At 43.6% G+C, this 15382-nt stretch overlaps 1 protein-coding gene across 1 annotated transcript; it reads right to left on the reverse strand.

Moving 5' to 3' along the window:
• Positions 1–8302: 8302 nt before the first annotated feature.
• Positions 8303–14109, reverse strand: LOC123759467 (loricrin). The gene is made up of 2 exons (XM_045744570.2): positions 14042–14109; positions 8303–11852 (listed from the first exon to the last, which is right to left on the reverse strand). Exons 1-2 carry the CDS (start codon positions 14042–14044, stop codon positions 9432–9434), a joined length of 2424 nt encoding a protein of 807 aa, XP_045600526.2. The 5' UTR covers positions 14045–14109; the 3' UTR covers positions 8303–9431.
• Positions 14110–15382: the final 1273 nt, after the last annotated feature.

A 15382-nucleotide genomic window follows, 5' to 3' on the forward strand; every position in this document is an offset into this window, starting at 1 on the left:
CCCGAAACGCTATGCGTGCTAGTGGCTTTACAAGAATGTAAATTCAACTTAATTTCTATGTTCTCTGTTAACTCCCAATGTACCTTCTTGTATATAAATAAATAAATAAATAAATAAATAAATAAATAAATAAATAAATAAATAAACATTGATGTTACTAGCGAATTAAACTCACCGCCTGCACAACGTCCTTATCTAATCCTTATCATAAATGGTAAAAATCCTTATCATAAGCGAAGAGATTCAGTGTTTAAAGGGAATTCGGAAGTAATAATGATACAGCTGATGCCATCTGTCGGCAGACGAGAACACTATCAACTGGCAGGTTAATAGTGGCCATAAGGTACAGCTTACGCCATCTGTTGACATCAAATTACACTTATAACAAATTACCCCACAAAATACCACTAACGCCATCTCTCTTTTTTCCAACTAACTATAAATAGCCAAACAGCAACCCATAAGGCGAGTTGTTGGGCTCGGGTAGGAGGTTCCAAGCTCCGCCCACAAGATGGGTATGGGGTGCATAATCAATGACATATCATTGGTAGAAACTCTTTGTTGACATTCACACAACAGCCAATCACAGAAAGGGATCAGTTAAAGGTGCCATCCACTTAGTAAATCATCTTAGTTCAGCCCACCAGTCCCTGCTTATGAAATTCTGCTTTAACTTTAATTTACTCAAAAAGTGAAGTGTTAATTGCTTAAAGTGTTAATAAAGTGATAATTAAATATTGTAGGATATAACGGGTGTTATATAAAAGTGGGCTGGCTGGCTACCTAACTTGTGACGTCATTATTGGGGGAGTTGCCTCGACAGAAATAACATTGAGGATACGATGCTCTGCCCTCTTATTCGACTAAGTAATTCAGTTAGATGGAAATTTCTGTCAGGTACAAAACAGAAATTGTTGTTCTTTTCCACAACAACCTTGTTGTTGTGCACAAAGACCTATTTTTTAGTTTAAATTTTATTCATAAAAGAGTGTTGGCATTCCCCGCAACAGCCAATCACAGGAAGGTATTTCTGGAAGCTCCGCCTCCTTATGGACTCCGTACATTGATCTAGCTCATGGCTCTCTGTTTCATCTCTTGTATATACAAACTATGACTTTTTTAGTTTACTATTATAATTAAAATATGAGACATAGAAGTTTTTCCACAAAATGGCTAAATTCTGCCATTAAATAGACTTTGTCCGGTATACACACAACTGTACATCAATTTATTACCATTCATCCATTAATAATTACAAATGTTATGTATACGGTCTAGTATTTTCTTCTAGCCCTCACTTGATGCAATATTTGAAAGTTGTTTATCTATTTATCGATCAATCTATTATTTTGTATTTATATTTACAAGAGTTTCTGTGCTTGGAAGAAAACTCTGCATTGACTTGGGACTAATTTATTAAATAATATTATTTAGTATTATTTAATAATTACAATTAGTTATAGCTTAGTTACTTGCATGTACCTAGCAATCGTACATTCTTCCCGTAACTTGTTTGTGCAGTGTGAATTTAATCCTTAAGTAAACAATAACCATAGTCTTAATTAATTATGGGTTAAATGAGTTCAATAAGAATAAGGACAATTTCTTCAGAATATCATATGTAACACAAACAAGGAGCATCGGTTTCAAGCTCAACAAGCCACAATGTTGGACTGAAAACAGGAGATGCTTTTTCACCCACAGGGTTATTAACCCATGGAACCGCCTACCCGCTGAAGACGTAAATGCCAAAACTCTGTTAACTTTTAAAGTACAACTGGAAAAGATCATCAAGAGAAATGGGGGAGGGGGGGATCTTCGACATGCCACCAGCTTCCTGTCCTCGTCGAGGCCACTAGTGTTAGTGGCTCTCAGGTAAATTTAGGTAAACTCAGGTATCTCCGAGCGAAACGTTGTTGACTCGTATTTTATATTTTTAATACAACAAAAAATGAATTAATATAATGTTACGATTATTTATGATGCCCATTATTAATGAGTTGCCCCAGAAATTTATTCCCCTAAATAAATAAACATTATTATCATTATGATTGACTAAATCAGGTTAGTTTAGTTCATTTATTATGCACCCGATACCCATCTTGTGGGCGGTAGTGGAAAGGGTTACAGAGGCACATAATGGGCTCAGGGACTGAACCCCACAATTCACTAAATCAGGTCCCAAGTAAATGTGTAAGAGCATCAATGCAAACCGTATTATTTGTCATAAATATATTGTTGCAAACTGTTCATGACTAGAGGTTGCCATGCTTGATTTAATGTGGATATGGGGTCCACTGTCTCCCACAATATGGGTATATCATATATACTAAACGAACTAAACTAATTACACACGGAAATCACAATAGCGTGATGCATCAAATGAACAAATCCACAGGGGTAAAATCAGGATGATTTCCGGGTTGCAATTCTTTTAACCATGTCGTAGCTCAGTCGTTTAAGGCAGCGTCTGGGATCCTCTTGGACGTAGGTTCGAACCCTCGTCACGGCCCTTGTGGATTTGAACTGAACTAACTCACCCGACCCGGTATGAGGGTGAGCGAGCATGTATTGTGGGGTTCAGTCCCTAAGCCTATTGTGTATCCTCTGATGGATGGATGGACATACAGACAGGTAAATATATGAATGTATGAATAGATGAGTAGATGGATGAATAAATACATGGATGAATGGATAAATTTAGAATCAGATGGTTGAATCAGATTCAGATTCAGATGTTTATTCAGGTAAGGTATATACATACAAGTGATGTTACATTAATGGATTGATATATAGATAGAGCTAGTACATACAAAGCCTAAAGCCACTATTACGCAATGCGTTTCGGAATATTGATAGTTGGATTTATAAACAGATGAGAGACAGAATGACAACGTTGGGAAAATGTGTGTGTACTCACGAAGTTTAACTCAACTAGTTGTGCTTGTGGGGGTTGAGCTTTGGCTCTTGATTCCGCCTCTCAACTGTCAAAATCATCCAAAATCATTGTATGTATGTACCTTACCTAAATAAAATTGTATTGTATTGTATTGTATTGTGTGTGTATGCGCGAGTGTGTGCGTGCTCAGACGTTCATTACAATTGGTTTTCTATGAATTATTAGCAGAAAACGTCTACAAAGAACTGTTTTTATACTTTTGACCCCAAACTGTGGTAAATGTCTTTGCGGATGTGCTGTAAATAATCTTTTGTTAAATAGTGCGTGTCACTGTTACCTGAGGCAGTACAGTGCGTGTCACTGTTACCTGAGGCAGTAGAGTGTGTGTTACTGTTACCTGAGGCAGTACAGTGCGTGTCACTGTTACCTGAGGCAGTAGAGTGTGTGTTACTGTTACCTGAGGCAGTACAGTGCGTGTCACTGTTACCTGAGGCAGTACAGTGCGTGTCACTGTTACCTGAGGCAGTACAGTGCGTGTCACTGTTACCTGAGACAGTACTTTGCGTGTCACTGTTATCTGAGACAGTACAGTGCGTCACCAACACGACACACAGTGGCCTGGGTTCTACCCATGAGCTGGAGGAACATTCACAAGAGTCGTCATGAAAACAATCAACAGTCGAAGGCGACAGTAGTCGAGGAAAAAAATGAACCACGAAGCTCCTTCAGCCAAGTCGAACGGTTAAGTATAAAATGCAGACATTAAAAATATACTCAAGCAGGAAATAATATTAATTTCAAACTCATGAGTGGACACTATTCACAGGGTAGACTCAGAGGTTTGTGACCATCACGACCTTTGCTACGGAATATAAATATGATAATGTTGGTCTGCCCTATACACTTAAATCAGCGATATAGAAAGATGTTAGTAGATATGATAGCATTGCTGGTCAGTATGTTTTCTTCAGCATGGGTCTTGGGGGTCAATACGTCACGACAAAATTCTGGAAATATACCATAATTTGTGGTGTGTATTGCCCGTAGCTGTAACCAAGGCGCGGGGATAAGCCCGGTCGCTTTTTATGGTAATTAGAGCAAACTGGATCGCCTTGTTAAAATGGGCACGTTGTGCGTGATGAAGGCCGAGTGAGTCGACAACACTGGCGACCTCTTGCAAGTCACTGCCTAGAGGACGACCCCCGTACCTTCCTGCCTGGTGGTGCAACGCGCCTCCAACACCAGCCTCGGGGCCTCCAACACCAGCCTCGGGGCCTCCAACACCAGCCTCGGGGCCTCCAACACCAGCCTCGGGGGCTTCAACACCAGCCTCGGGGGGCTTCAACACCAGCCTCGGGGCCTCCAACACCAGCCTCGGGGCCTCCAACACCAGCCTCGGGGGGCTTCAACACCAGCCTCGGGGGCCTCCAACACCAGCCTCGGGGCCTCCAACACCAGCCTCGGGGCCTCCAACACCAGCCTCGGGGCCTCCAACACCAGCCTCGGGGGCCTCCAACACCAGCCTCGGAGCCTCCAACACCAGCCTCGGGGCCTCCAACACCAGCCTCGGGGGCCTCCAACACCAGCCTCGGGGGCCTCCAACACCAGCCTCGGGGCCTCCAACACCAGCCTCGGGGCCTCCAACACCAGCCTCGCGGCCTCCAACACCAGCCTCGCCGCCTCCAATCGGAGTCTCAGCACTTGTTTATGCAACATATTGCATCAATATATTGATAACTACATAGACTACCCAGCTGTGCCCGGGTCTCTCTCATCTCTCTTCCCCCTCTCCCTCAACATCCCCAATCTCTTTCCCTCTTCACTCTTTCCTGCCTCTCTCCCTTTCACGTCCCCTCCCCATGCCTACCCCCGTCCTCTTCTGCCATCTTTATCTCTCAGAAAATTTATTACAAAGCACTGAAAAACTTTTTAAAATCTCTACGGAAAATACATTCGTGGTTTCATTGCTGACATGATGAAAATTGTGACGGTCTCTATAGATGGCGATACTTTTTTATAAAGGGTGGCACATATGCCGGCCCTGACTGGCCTACGACACTCCCATACCCCAAGTGTTTCATCTTGGAAAGTTGAGTGAGACTAGCCCTAGCGTCTGGCTTCCTACTTTGGACAGGCAGCCAGACAGACAACGAGTCTGGTAGACAGACAGACATTTTATTGCAGAGATATAAATTCAAGAGCTAAATATCTTCGGCCTCATTATTTTTTACCAAAGTTTTGTTGCATTATTGATTTGGGTTGCAGAGCGATGTTCTCATTCTTTTGTTTGCTTCTTCTATTATTCTTGTTCTCTCACTTTTCCTCTATTTACCTCCAATTTATCTCCGTCAAATCTTTCTCTTCCCGCGTCTCATTTTATATCACTTTTTTGTGGTCTCTTTGTCTCAATTCATATATTGCTATTTCTGTCAGTTTTTTCCTTTTTTCTGTGTATCTATTTTGTATTTGTCTTTTTTCTTTCTCTTTCTTTGTCTTAGGTACTGGTTTCGTCTCTCTTTTTTCACTGTTTCCATTTTCCATCACCATTATCATTATTCATAACATAATTTTTCACCCCATTAATTAGCATTGCCATCATAAATAATTGCCACCCTAAATCCTTCTCACCAGCATCATCCCCCCAAGATCAAGAGTAATAACCACCACAGCCTCATATCCCCATCCGCAAAACAAGCAAAAACTACCTTCCTCCTGGAGGAAAAAAACTCACACAGAGGACAGAAGTAGTTGACCTAGAGAGGCTGGCGGCTGGCAAGTCGCCCTGGAGGCGTCACCCAGCCTACTTAACGGTGTTTGAAGATCACCTTAGCCTAGGCTCCACCAGCCGGAGTCTAAGTTTCGTTTTTATTCACAGGGTGATGTTGCGTGTCCGTTCCTACGAGGTTCGGTGTATTGAATGTCCGTCCCTACCACGTTCGGTGTATTGCATGTCTGTTCGTATGATCGGTATATTTCACATCCGTTCGTACGATCGGTATAATGCGTGACCACATCTATGACATTCTATATATTACGTATGTAGCAGGATAACTCTGTATTTTGAGCGTCCGTTCGTACGATCGGTTTATTGCCTGTCCACTAATGCGGCATTCTGTATATTGCGTGCCTGATCGGAAATCGTTCTGTATATTGCGTGTCCGTTCGTACGACGTTACGTAATCGTTTCTTTATCCTATTTTTTTTAGCATGTGACCTTGTACATTATATCAGGGTTTTGCCATTGAACCTTGTATACCTTTAATTAGTTTTTGTTGCTGTAACATTGAACTTTGAAGTTCTATGAGGTCTTGCTATTGAACAATTTCACGTTCATAGGTTTTTTGCATTTTTATGAAGTTTTAATTAATGTGGCATCTTTCAGCTTTATAAGCTTATACCACTGAATCTTAAAACTTTACGATATATACCTTTATCATTATCAGATTCACGTGTTTTAACTAAGTATTGTAACTAAATCTTGCAGCTTCATGAGGCTTTGTCGCTAAGCTTTCGTTCACTACGATATTGCGTTTTATTCGCTTCGTCAAAGATCAAACGTCAATCGGGTTTGAGTATTTTCTTTGGCAGACTGTTGTAAATTGACGTCACAGTTAAAACTGGTTTATAATGTATTTGTGTTTGTGTTGCCCGGGCATATTTGTTGCTCGTGCAGGTGTGCTATATGTGTGTTTACCTTTGGGATCTCCAATATTATGGTTGGGACTGGAAGATGGATCAGCGCGACGGAATAACTTAGTTGGGTACGGTAAAGTAAGGTAATTATCAGCAGATGGGGATAACACAGATTCTGAATTCAACTCGTCTACGAGGCAATTCAGGGATCTGTTGATGATTTTAGCTTTTACCTTTCTGATAACAGAACGTTCTGATAACCTGCCCGAAACGCTTTGCGTAATAGTGGCTTTAGGCTTTGTATGTACTAGCTCTATCTATAAATCCATCAATGTTTGTATCTCACCTTGTATATATGTACTTTACCTGAATAAACATTTGATTTGATTTGAACAGTTTGGAGTTCGTCCAGGGTTGATTTGCGCCCATGAAACTTAGCGGAGACGGCGTTCCACTGTCCCTTGTAAATATCTTTCTTTAAAGAGTACACGTTTTGAGAAATCTGCCCGGTTCTCTCTGCTGGAAACGTGATGGAAAATTTAGTCTTTTTTAACACACACGTATTTATATATATATATATATATATATATATATATATATATATATATATATATATATATATATATATGAAAATGAAAACTCACACCCCAGAAGTGACTCGAACCCATACTCCCAGAAGCAACGCAACTGGTAACTACAGGGCGCCTTAATCCGCTTGACCATCACGACCGTCAAAAGGAAGTGATAGCCGAGGCTATTTGAGCCACTTCCCCGACGGCAACTCGGATGGTAATCTTGGGCATAGCATTTCACCAAATCACCTCATTCTTTGGGGCACACGTGAGGAACACAAATGCGAACAAGCCTGAATGGTCCCCAGGACTATATGCGAATGAAAACTCACACCCTAGAAGTGACTCGAACCCATACTCCCAGAAGCAACGCAACTGGTAACTACAGGGCGCCTTAATCCGCTTGACCATCACGGCCGTCAAAAGGAAGTGATAGCCGAGGCTATTTGAGCCACTTCCCCGACGGCAACTCGGATGGTAATCTTGGGCATAGCATTTCACCAAATCACCTCATTCTTTGGGGCACACGTGAGGAACACAAATGCGAACAAGCCTGAATGGTCCCCAGGACTATATGCGAATGAAAACTCACACCCCAGAAGTGACTCGAACCCATACTCCCAGAAGCAACGCAACTGGTAACTACAGGGCGCCTTAATCCGCTTGACCATCACGGCCGTCAAAAGGAAGTGATAGCCGAGGCTATTTGAGCCACTTCCCCGACGGCAACTCGGATGGTAATCTTGGGCATAGCATTTCACCAATGAGGTGATTTGAATGAAATGCTATGCCCAAGATTACCATCCGAGTTGCCGTCGGGGAAGTGGCTCAAATAGCCTCGGCTATCACTTCCTTTTGACGGCCGTGATGGTCAAGCGGATTAAGGCGCCCTGTAGTTACCAGTTGCGTTGCTTCTGGGAGTATGGGTTCGAGTCACTTCTGGGGTGTGAGTTTTCATTCGCATATAGTCCTGGGGACCATTCAGGCTTGTTCGCATATATATATATATATATATATATATATATATATATATATATATATATATATATATATATATATATATATATATATATAGGAAGCAGGTTTTTTAATACACATGGAATTCAACACAACAGCCATACCTGTCGTTCTTAATAACAAAGCGTCTCTGATTATTGTTTTTGTTGTATTCAGTGCTAAGGGATAAGAAATACATCAGTAAGTTATACAGTTGCTTTATTATACATTCGTCAGTAGAGTAAACCCTGTGTAGGAAACTGGATTCTTGGTAAAGAGTATATATATGGAAAGCACAAGGGGCTTCCTTGCATCTTCCTTGTATTGCGTATCCACAATGTGAATCTTTGCCCTCGTGAGTAACATGCACGTAGCGGGAGGTGTTGACAGTGTTGCTGGAAGGTGTCTGGCTTGTCCACCAGCGACGACCCAGCTACTTGTGTTGTGTGTCCACCTCCTGCTGGAGCGGGGCAGCTAGTTCCTGGCGTCCACTGTGGCTAGCTGTCCCCTCCTGCAGGTTAATAAACGTCGAGTGTGACTAGTAGCCTCTCCTGTTGGATAAGTGTAGAGTGTGGCTGGGGGTCTCCTGCTGCTGGTGAGAGGTGTAGAGTGTGGCTGGGGGTCTCCTCCTGCTGGTGAGAGGTGTAGAGTGTGGCTGGGGGTCTCCTGCTGCTGGTGAGAGGTGTAGAGTGTGGCTGGGGGTCTCCTACTGCTGGTGAGAGGTGTAGAGTGTGGCTGGGGGTCTCCTGCTGCTGGTGAGAGGTGTAGAGTGTGGCTGGGGGTCTCCTGCTGCTGGTGAGAGGTGTAGAGTGTGGCTGGGGGTCTCCTCCTGCTGGTGAGAGGTGTAGAGTGTGGCTGGGGGTCTCCTCCTGCTGGTGAGAGGTGTAGAGTGTGGCTGGGGGTCTCCTCCTGCTGGTGAGAGGTGTAGAGTGTGGCTGGGGGTCTCCTGCAGGCGAGAGGTGCCTCGTACGATGCGTCAAGAGGTGTTTTCTGCTTCTCGGTGTACATGCAGTTAAAGTTTACTTCAGACGTGTTTTATGTCCAGGACTAAAGTATACTTCATGGATGGTCTGTACGCTCTCGTGGTGGCCTTACTAACTCTCCAGCGGTTGATAGGCCTTAAACCCAACATCAAATCAAGTGCTAAATATTTTTTTTTACATTATCAAACACTTGGAATAAACGTTCGTCAGCACTTCAGCAAACTGAAGTACTGAAACAGACACGCAAATGTCTGCTTCCGTATGTACTTACTATTTCTGTTAAGTCCTGTATTGCATACACGAATATTACTTATTCGCGTATGTTGCTCAAACTGGTCTCACAGGGACTTATATTCTCTTCGATTTAATTTCCTTTTTTAATCCTGTTATGGCGCGAATGTTGTCTCTCGCAACACCGCGTTTATCGTCAAGTATCTCCTTGACGGCGCTTGAAGTCGTCTTGGACTGGTTATCCACCAGTTCTTGTCCAGCTTCAGCATGTGCGATGACATTTTTAAAGAATGCCGTCTTGAGGTCATGAAGAAGGCGTCCAAATGCGCCGAGGGTATCAGAGACCTTGTCAAACGACGCCGTGACTGAGTCGTCTGCAAATTCTCCTAAGTTCTGCACTGTTCCTGATGCTAAGCTGCCCAAAGAATCTTTTGTTTGCAACACACCACGGTACGTATTTTGTCCAACAGCCCCGACCGTTCGACCTGCTTGCTGGACACCTCTAAGAGCGTGTTTTAGTCTTTGTTGACCCTGAAACTCAAGCTCATCTCCTAGAAGCCTTAGTCCAAAATTAGTTTCACGAGCGATGTCGTCGGCAGACGAAGACGCTAACTGAACAAATGATTGGAGAGTTTCCTGCCCCAGCCCAAGTGCACTCAGTGGGTTCTTATTTACTTGCGTTACACTTCCAGCGCTGCCACTAAGCAGCGATGACAACACATTCAGGATTCCTCCTCCACCGGACGAAGACTGCCCACTACCACTAGATCCTTGCTTTATAATACCGACGAACTTTCCTAGGTCACCTCCTCCACTACTTTGTGGACGACTAACAAAAGAATCAACATCTACCTTTACGGAAGCTCCCGGTGAAGGAATTTCAACCCGCAAGCCTCCCTGACTGGAAATGCCCTGCGTACCAAAAGTTCCAGAACTACCGGATACAGCTGACGCCAAGGAAAACCCGCCTCCAGTGCCAGTAACAGACGAAACTGCTGAGGGCGTTGCACTCCCGGCCCCAAACCCTCCTGAGGCTCCGTCTGACCCCGCCCTAAAATCAGGGTCAGATCCTCCTACAAATCCGCCTGATCCTGTCACAAAAGGTGGATCAGATCCTCCTGGAAACCCGCCTGATCCCGCCCCAAAGTCCGCACCGGATCCTCCTTGAAAGCCTGTGCTAGATCCTCCTGGAAATCCACCTGATCCAGCACCGAAGTCAGCACCAGATCCTCCTTGAAAGTTTGCGCCAGATCCTCCTGGAAATCCACCTGATCCAGCCCCGAAGTCAGCACTAGCTCCTCCTTGAAAACCTGCGCCAGATCCTCCTGGAAATCCACCTGATCCAGCCCCGAAGTCAGCACCAGCTCCTCCTTGAAAACCTACGCCAGATCCTCCTGGAAATCCACCTGATCCAGCCCCGAAGTCAGCACCAGCTCCTCCTTGAAAACCTGTGCCAGATCCTCCTGGAAATCCACCTGATCCAGCCCCGAAGTCAGCACCAGATCCTCCTTGAAAACCTGTGCCAGATCCTGGAAATCCACCTGATCCAGCCCCGAAGTCAGCACCAGCTCCTCCTTGAAAACCTGCGCCAGATCCTCCTGGAAATCCACCTGATCCAGCACCAGATCCTCCTTGAAAATCTGCGCCAGATCCTCCTTGAAAATCTGCGCCAGATCCTCCTGGAAATCCACCTGGTCCAGCCCCAAAGTCAGCACCAGATCCTCCTTGGAAACCTGTGCTAGATTCTCCTGGAAATCCACCTGATCCAGCACCAGCTCCTCCTTGAAAATCTGCGCCAGCTCCTCCTTGAAAACCTGTGCCAGATCCTCCTGGAAATCCACCTGATCCAGCCCCGAAGTCAGCGCCAGCTCCTCCTTGAAAATCTGCGCCAGCTCCTCCTTGAAAACCTGTGCCAGATCCTCCTGGAAATCCACCTGATCCAGCCCCGAAGTCAGCGCCAGCTTCTCCTTGAAAACCTGTGCCAGATCCTCCTGGAAATCCACCTGATCCAGCCCCGAAGTCAGCGCCAGCTTCTCCTTGAAAACCTGTGCCAGATCCTCCTGGAAATCCACCTGATCCAGCCCCGAAGTCAGCGCCAGCTTCTCCTTGAAAACCTGTGCCAGATCCTCCTGGAAATCCACTTGATCCCGTCCTAAAGACAGCACCAGATCCAGCTGAAAGTCCTAAAGATCCTGTCCCTCCTGCGGACAAGGCGGGCAAGTTCTGGCCGAAGTTTGGACCAGGATCTCCTGCAGATAATCCAGAAGATCCTGGCCAGGCGCTAAGACCAGTCCTTTTGTCCACCGACAGTGGTTGAGGTTCCGCCTGCTTGTCAACGGCTGGTTCGTCTACAGCTGGTACTCCTCCTACTCGTACGTCTACAACTGGTGTGCCATCGAGGATGAGATCTGGGCCCTCTACACCGCTCGAGGTGGGGACATGGGCGATGTCACTGGGTTGGGAGGTCTGGGGTCGTGCTGCTGACGGCTGCCACACCGCTAACAGCGCCACCACCACCGACGATAACACTCTCGCTCTCTGTAGGAAGACACGTCAGTTGTAGATCATCTTATGGAACAGTATGTACTAATAACAGTTTTATATACTTATTGATGCATAATTTGTATACTTTAAAATTATGTAAAATGAGAGACAAAGATTTGAGAACTTATTAATAGACTGTTGGGCAGGCCGCCTGTAGTCAACTTCCACATGATAATCTTGTTATTAAACAATGATGTTGTTACTGTCCTATAAACATTACCAGGGAGCCGGTCGGCCGAGCGGACAGCACGCTGGACTTGTGATCCTGTGGTCCTGGGTTCGATCCCGGGCGCCGGCGAGAAACAATGGGCAGAGTTTCTTTCACCCTATGCCCCTGTTACCTAGCAGTTAAATAGGTACCTGGGTGTTAGTCAGCTGTCACGGGCTGCTTCCTTGGGGTGGAGGCCTGGTCGAGGACCGGGCCGCGGGGACACTAAAGCCCCGAAATCATCTCAAGATCATCTCAAGATGTGTCAGGATGCCTTAACAAACTCACGTGTGTACATTGACAAGTTCCTTTGCTAGCCGTACAAGGATGGAATTATTGTTTTGTATGAGAATAATATTTAATCTTAATGCGTAAAACATTTGTTATTCACTCTAAAGTGTTAGTACAGGGGACCCACAAGCTTTGCTTTTTAATATTATCCCCGAGGTCATGAAACTTTTCCCCTTGGTGTCCTTGTGTCCTTAGGAAGAAGAATGGGTAAATCCGGCCCATCGCCTTGGGCGGTCAGCACAGTATCATTATTGTCATACTGCAGCGCTATGGAGTCAGAGGACACTCCCTTCAGTACTTGCAATCTTTCTTCAGTAACATACAGCAGGATGTTTCTGGGAACGATGCAACGTCGTCCACTCTACCAATAAACATTGGTGTTCCATATTATAATATACTTGGTCCGCTTCTTGCTATATTGTCTCCTAGGCTTGTGCCTTTTTTTCATAATTACTTGGTCCACTCCTCTTTTTCATTTAAATTAATGACCTTCCAAATGGCAATCAATACAAGAGGCTAGTTCATTTTCTGATAACACAACATTCATATTTTCCAATACTAAATCATTTATTCTAAATGACACAGTGAATACAGAACTAAAAAAGTTCATATGTGGCTGACAGCTAACAACTCACCTTGAATCATAAATCAAGTTGACCTAAGAATTAATAATACCCAAATTAAAAACGAAAGATGAGAAATTCCTTAGTGCTCACTCTGACAACAAGTTAAATATTATATATATATATATATATATATATATATATATATATATATATATATATATATATATATATATATATATATATATATATATATATATATATATATATATATATATATATATATATATATATATATATATATATATATATATATATATATATATATATATATATATATATATATATATCGCAATCTCTCCAGCATCAGATACTATGTACCTCCTTCTGCCCTAGTATCCCTTTATTATTCGCTCATTTATCTATGATAACTACGGCATCTATGCCTGTGGATCTACAACTCAAAATTACCTTCGACTCCTAATTACTCCTCATAAATACAGCGATAAGAACAATATCAAATAAATTCCTGTCCCAGACAGCAGCACTCTGCTTCCTTACTGAAATCATTGAATATGTCAAATATTACATCGCTGCACATCCTCTCAAGTATACTTTATATCTATAAAATTCTGAAATGCAGTGCTAATCCTGACCTTAAGCGCTTCCTAGGCTGTAACAGAAGCAACGGGCACCACACCAGAAACCTCTTATCAGCCTACATGTCAACCTGTGTTTTTCTGTTATTGTCAATAATAATTACTAAATTTACACTTAATAAACACTCCCATGCCTAATTTTCATAATTTATGTTATTATATCAAATTTTAATGTCTTCTACAATTCTAAAATTATTTACTATGTACTATGGCAAAAAACTGCAGTCTTCAAATATCATGTTAAAAATTGTCAATAATTTTCTAAATCTCTTCCACAATTAATTTTGTTTATGTTGTAAACAACAACAGCACCGTCACTAACACCAACACAAGCATCACCACCAACCAGCACCATCATTAACACCACCACTACCACTACCAGCCTCGAGAACAGCCCCACCAGCACTACCACTAACACTGCTGACATGAGCACTACAACCACACGACTACACCACGTATTACCATTGTTCCGGTGGACGTCGTACTCGTTAACGTCGCCACACAGGATATCTCTTGGTACCTGCAGCTGCCCTCTATATATATCCTCGTGTCTCCCTGCCCCCTCCCTCGCTGCCCCACCCAACCCAAGGTTGGTCTGGATTAGGCTTCCTCTGAAGGACATCAGTTCGAAGGTCCTCTTTTTTTTTCCTGCTTTGGATGAACTCAAGTTTATGTATAAATTTGGCAAGTTCTTTTCCCCTCAGAAATTCAGGTTTTATAATTAATCTTACCAGATTCGTTTGATAGTTCGTTTATAGAGAGTGTAACTAGTACTGTAGTTAGTTCATGCAGGTGATTGTACCTTTCCACCGACGCCCGCTGGATGGGTGTGGAGCGCATGATTGGAAAATGTAAATTGGATATTATTGGTTCAAATAACACTCTTACTCTTTGTGTTAGAGACTCTCGAGGTCGCGGAGATGTTAGTTTGATAAACTATGATGGTACTATTAATTTAGTAATGTTAAATAATGTAAATAACTCATAAATGAGCTAAGCAAACTTAACTAAGCAACTTGCTTAACTAAACAAATGTTTGGATTTAGTTCCGGAGCCCATTATGTGGCTGTGTATTCTTTCCCACTATTTACTGTTCACAGGATGGGTATGGGGGTTCAATACCGATCACCGGATGGGTATGGGGTCCAATACTGTTCACAGGATGGGTATGGGGTCCACTACCACTCACAGGATAGGTATTGGATCCAATACCGTTCATATTGAGTAATGATGTTTACTACCCCTCACAAACTGTACAAAGAGTCCAATAGCGACAATAACTGGATGAGTATATGGTCCGCTACCGCTCACAGGATGGGATATGCGGTGCATAATAAGTAAACTAAACTAAAAAACTGCTACGCACTTCTGAAGACTTGGATTTTATTAAGAAGAGCGCTATAGGAGGTGATCACTGTACGTTAAGTTAACAGTGGCTGCTAACCTCAGTCATAATCAGGCTGTCAGCTCAGTCGGGCGATGATGTCAGCATGAGAGCTACGAGTCAGACCAATGCCACCTGTAACGCCGGGCAGAGTCGCCAAATGACCTTAAAGGAGGCTCCGAAGCTTTATAAAAACCCCACATCCCCAAAATGACCAGCGGGAGGAAGGGGGCAAAAAACAGAGTTAGCCTCGATCGGGCACTGGAAGATGCCCAGTTACATAACAGGCTTATATATAAGGCTTATATATAAGCATTCGTATATCAGGCTTTGCTTGTTATAAGTTCGAAGTAGAGCGAGTATAATGAATCGTGGGCGAGGGAATCGCCCACGATTCGGAAGGTGACGTTACGTCACGC

Source organism: Procambarus clarkii, chromosome 32, assembly GCF_040958095.1.
Source record: "Procambarus clarkii isolate CNS0578487 chromosome 32, FALCON_Pclarkii_2.0, whole genome shotgun sequence".
In the NCBI taxonomy this organism is placed as follows: domain Eukaryota; kingdom Metazoa; phylum Arthropoda; class Malacostraca; order Decapoda; family Cambaridae; genus Procambarus; species Procambarus clarkii.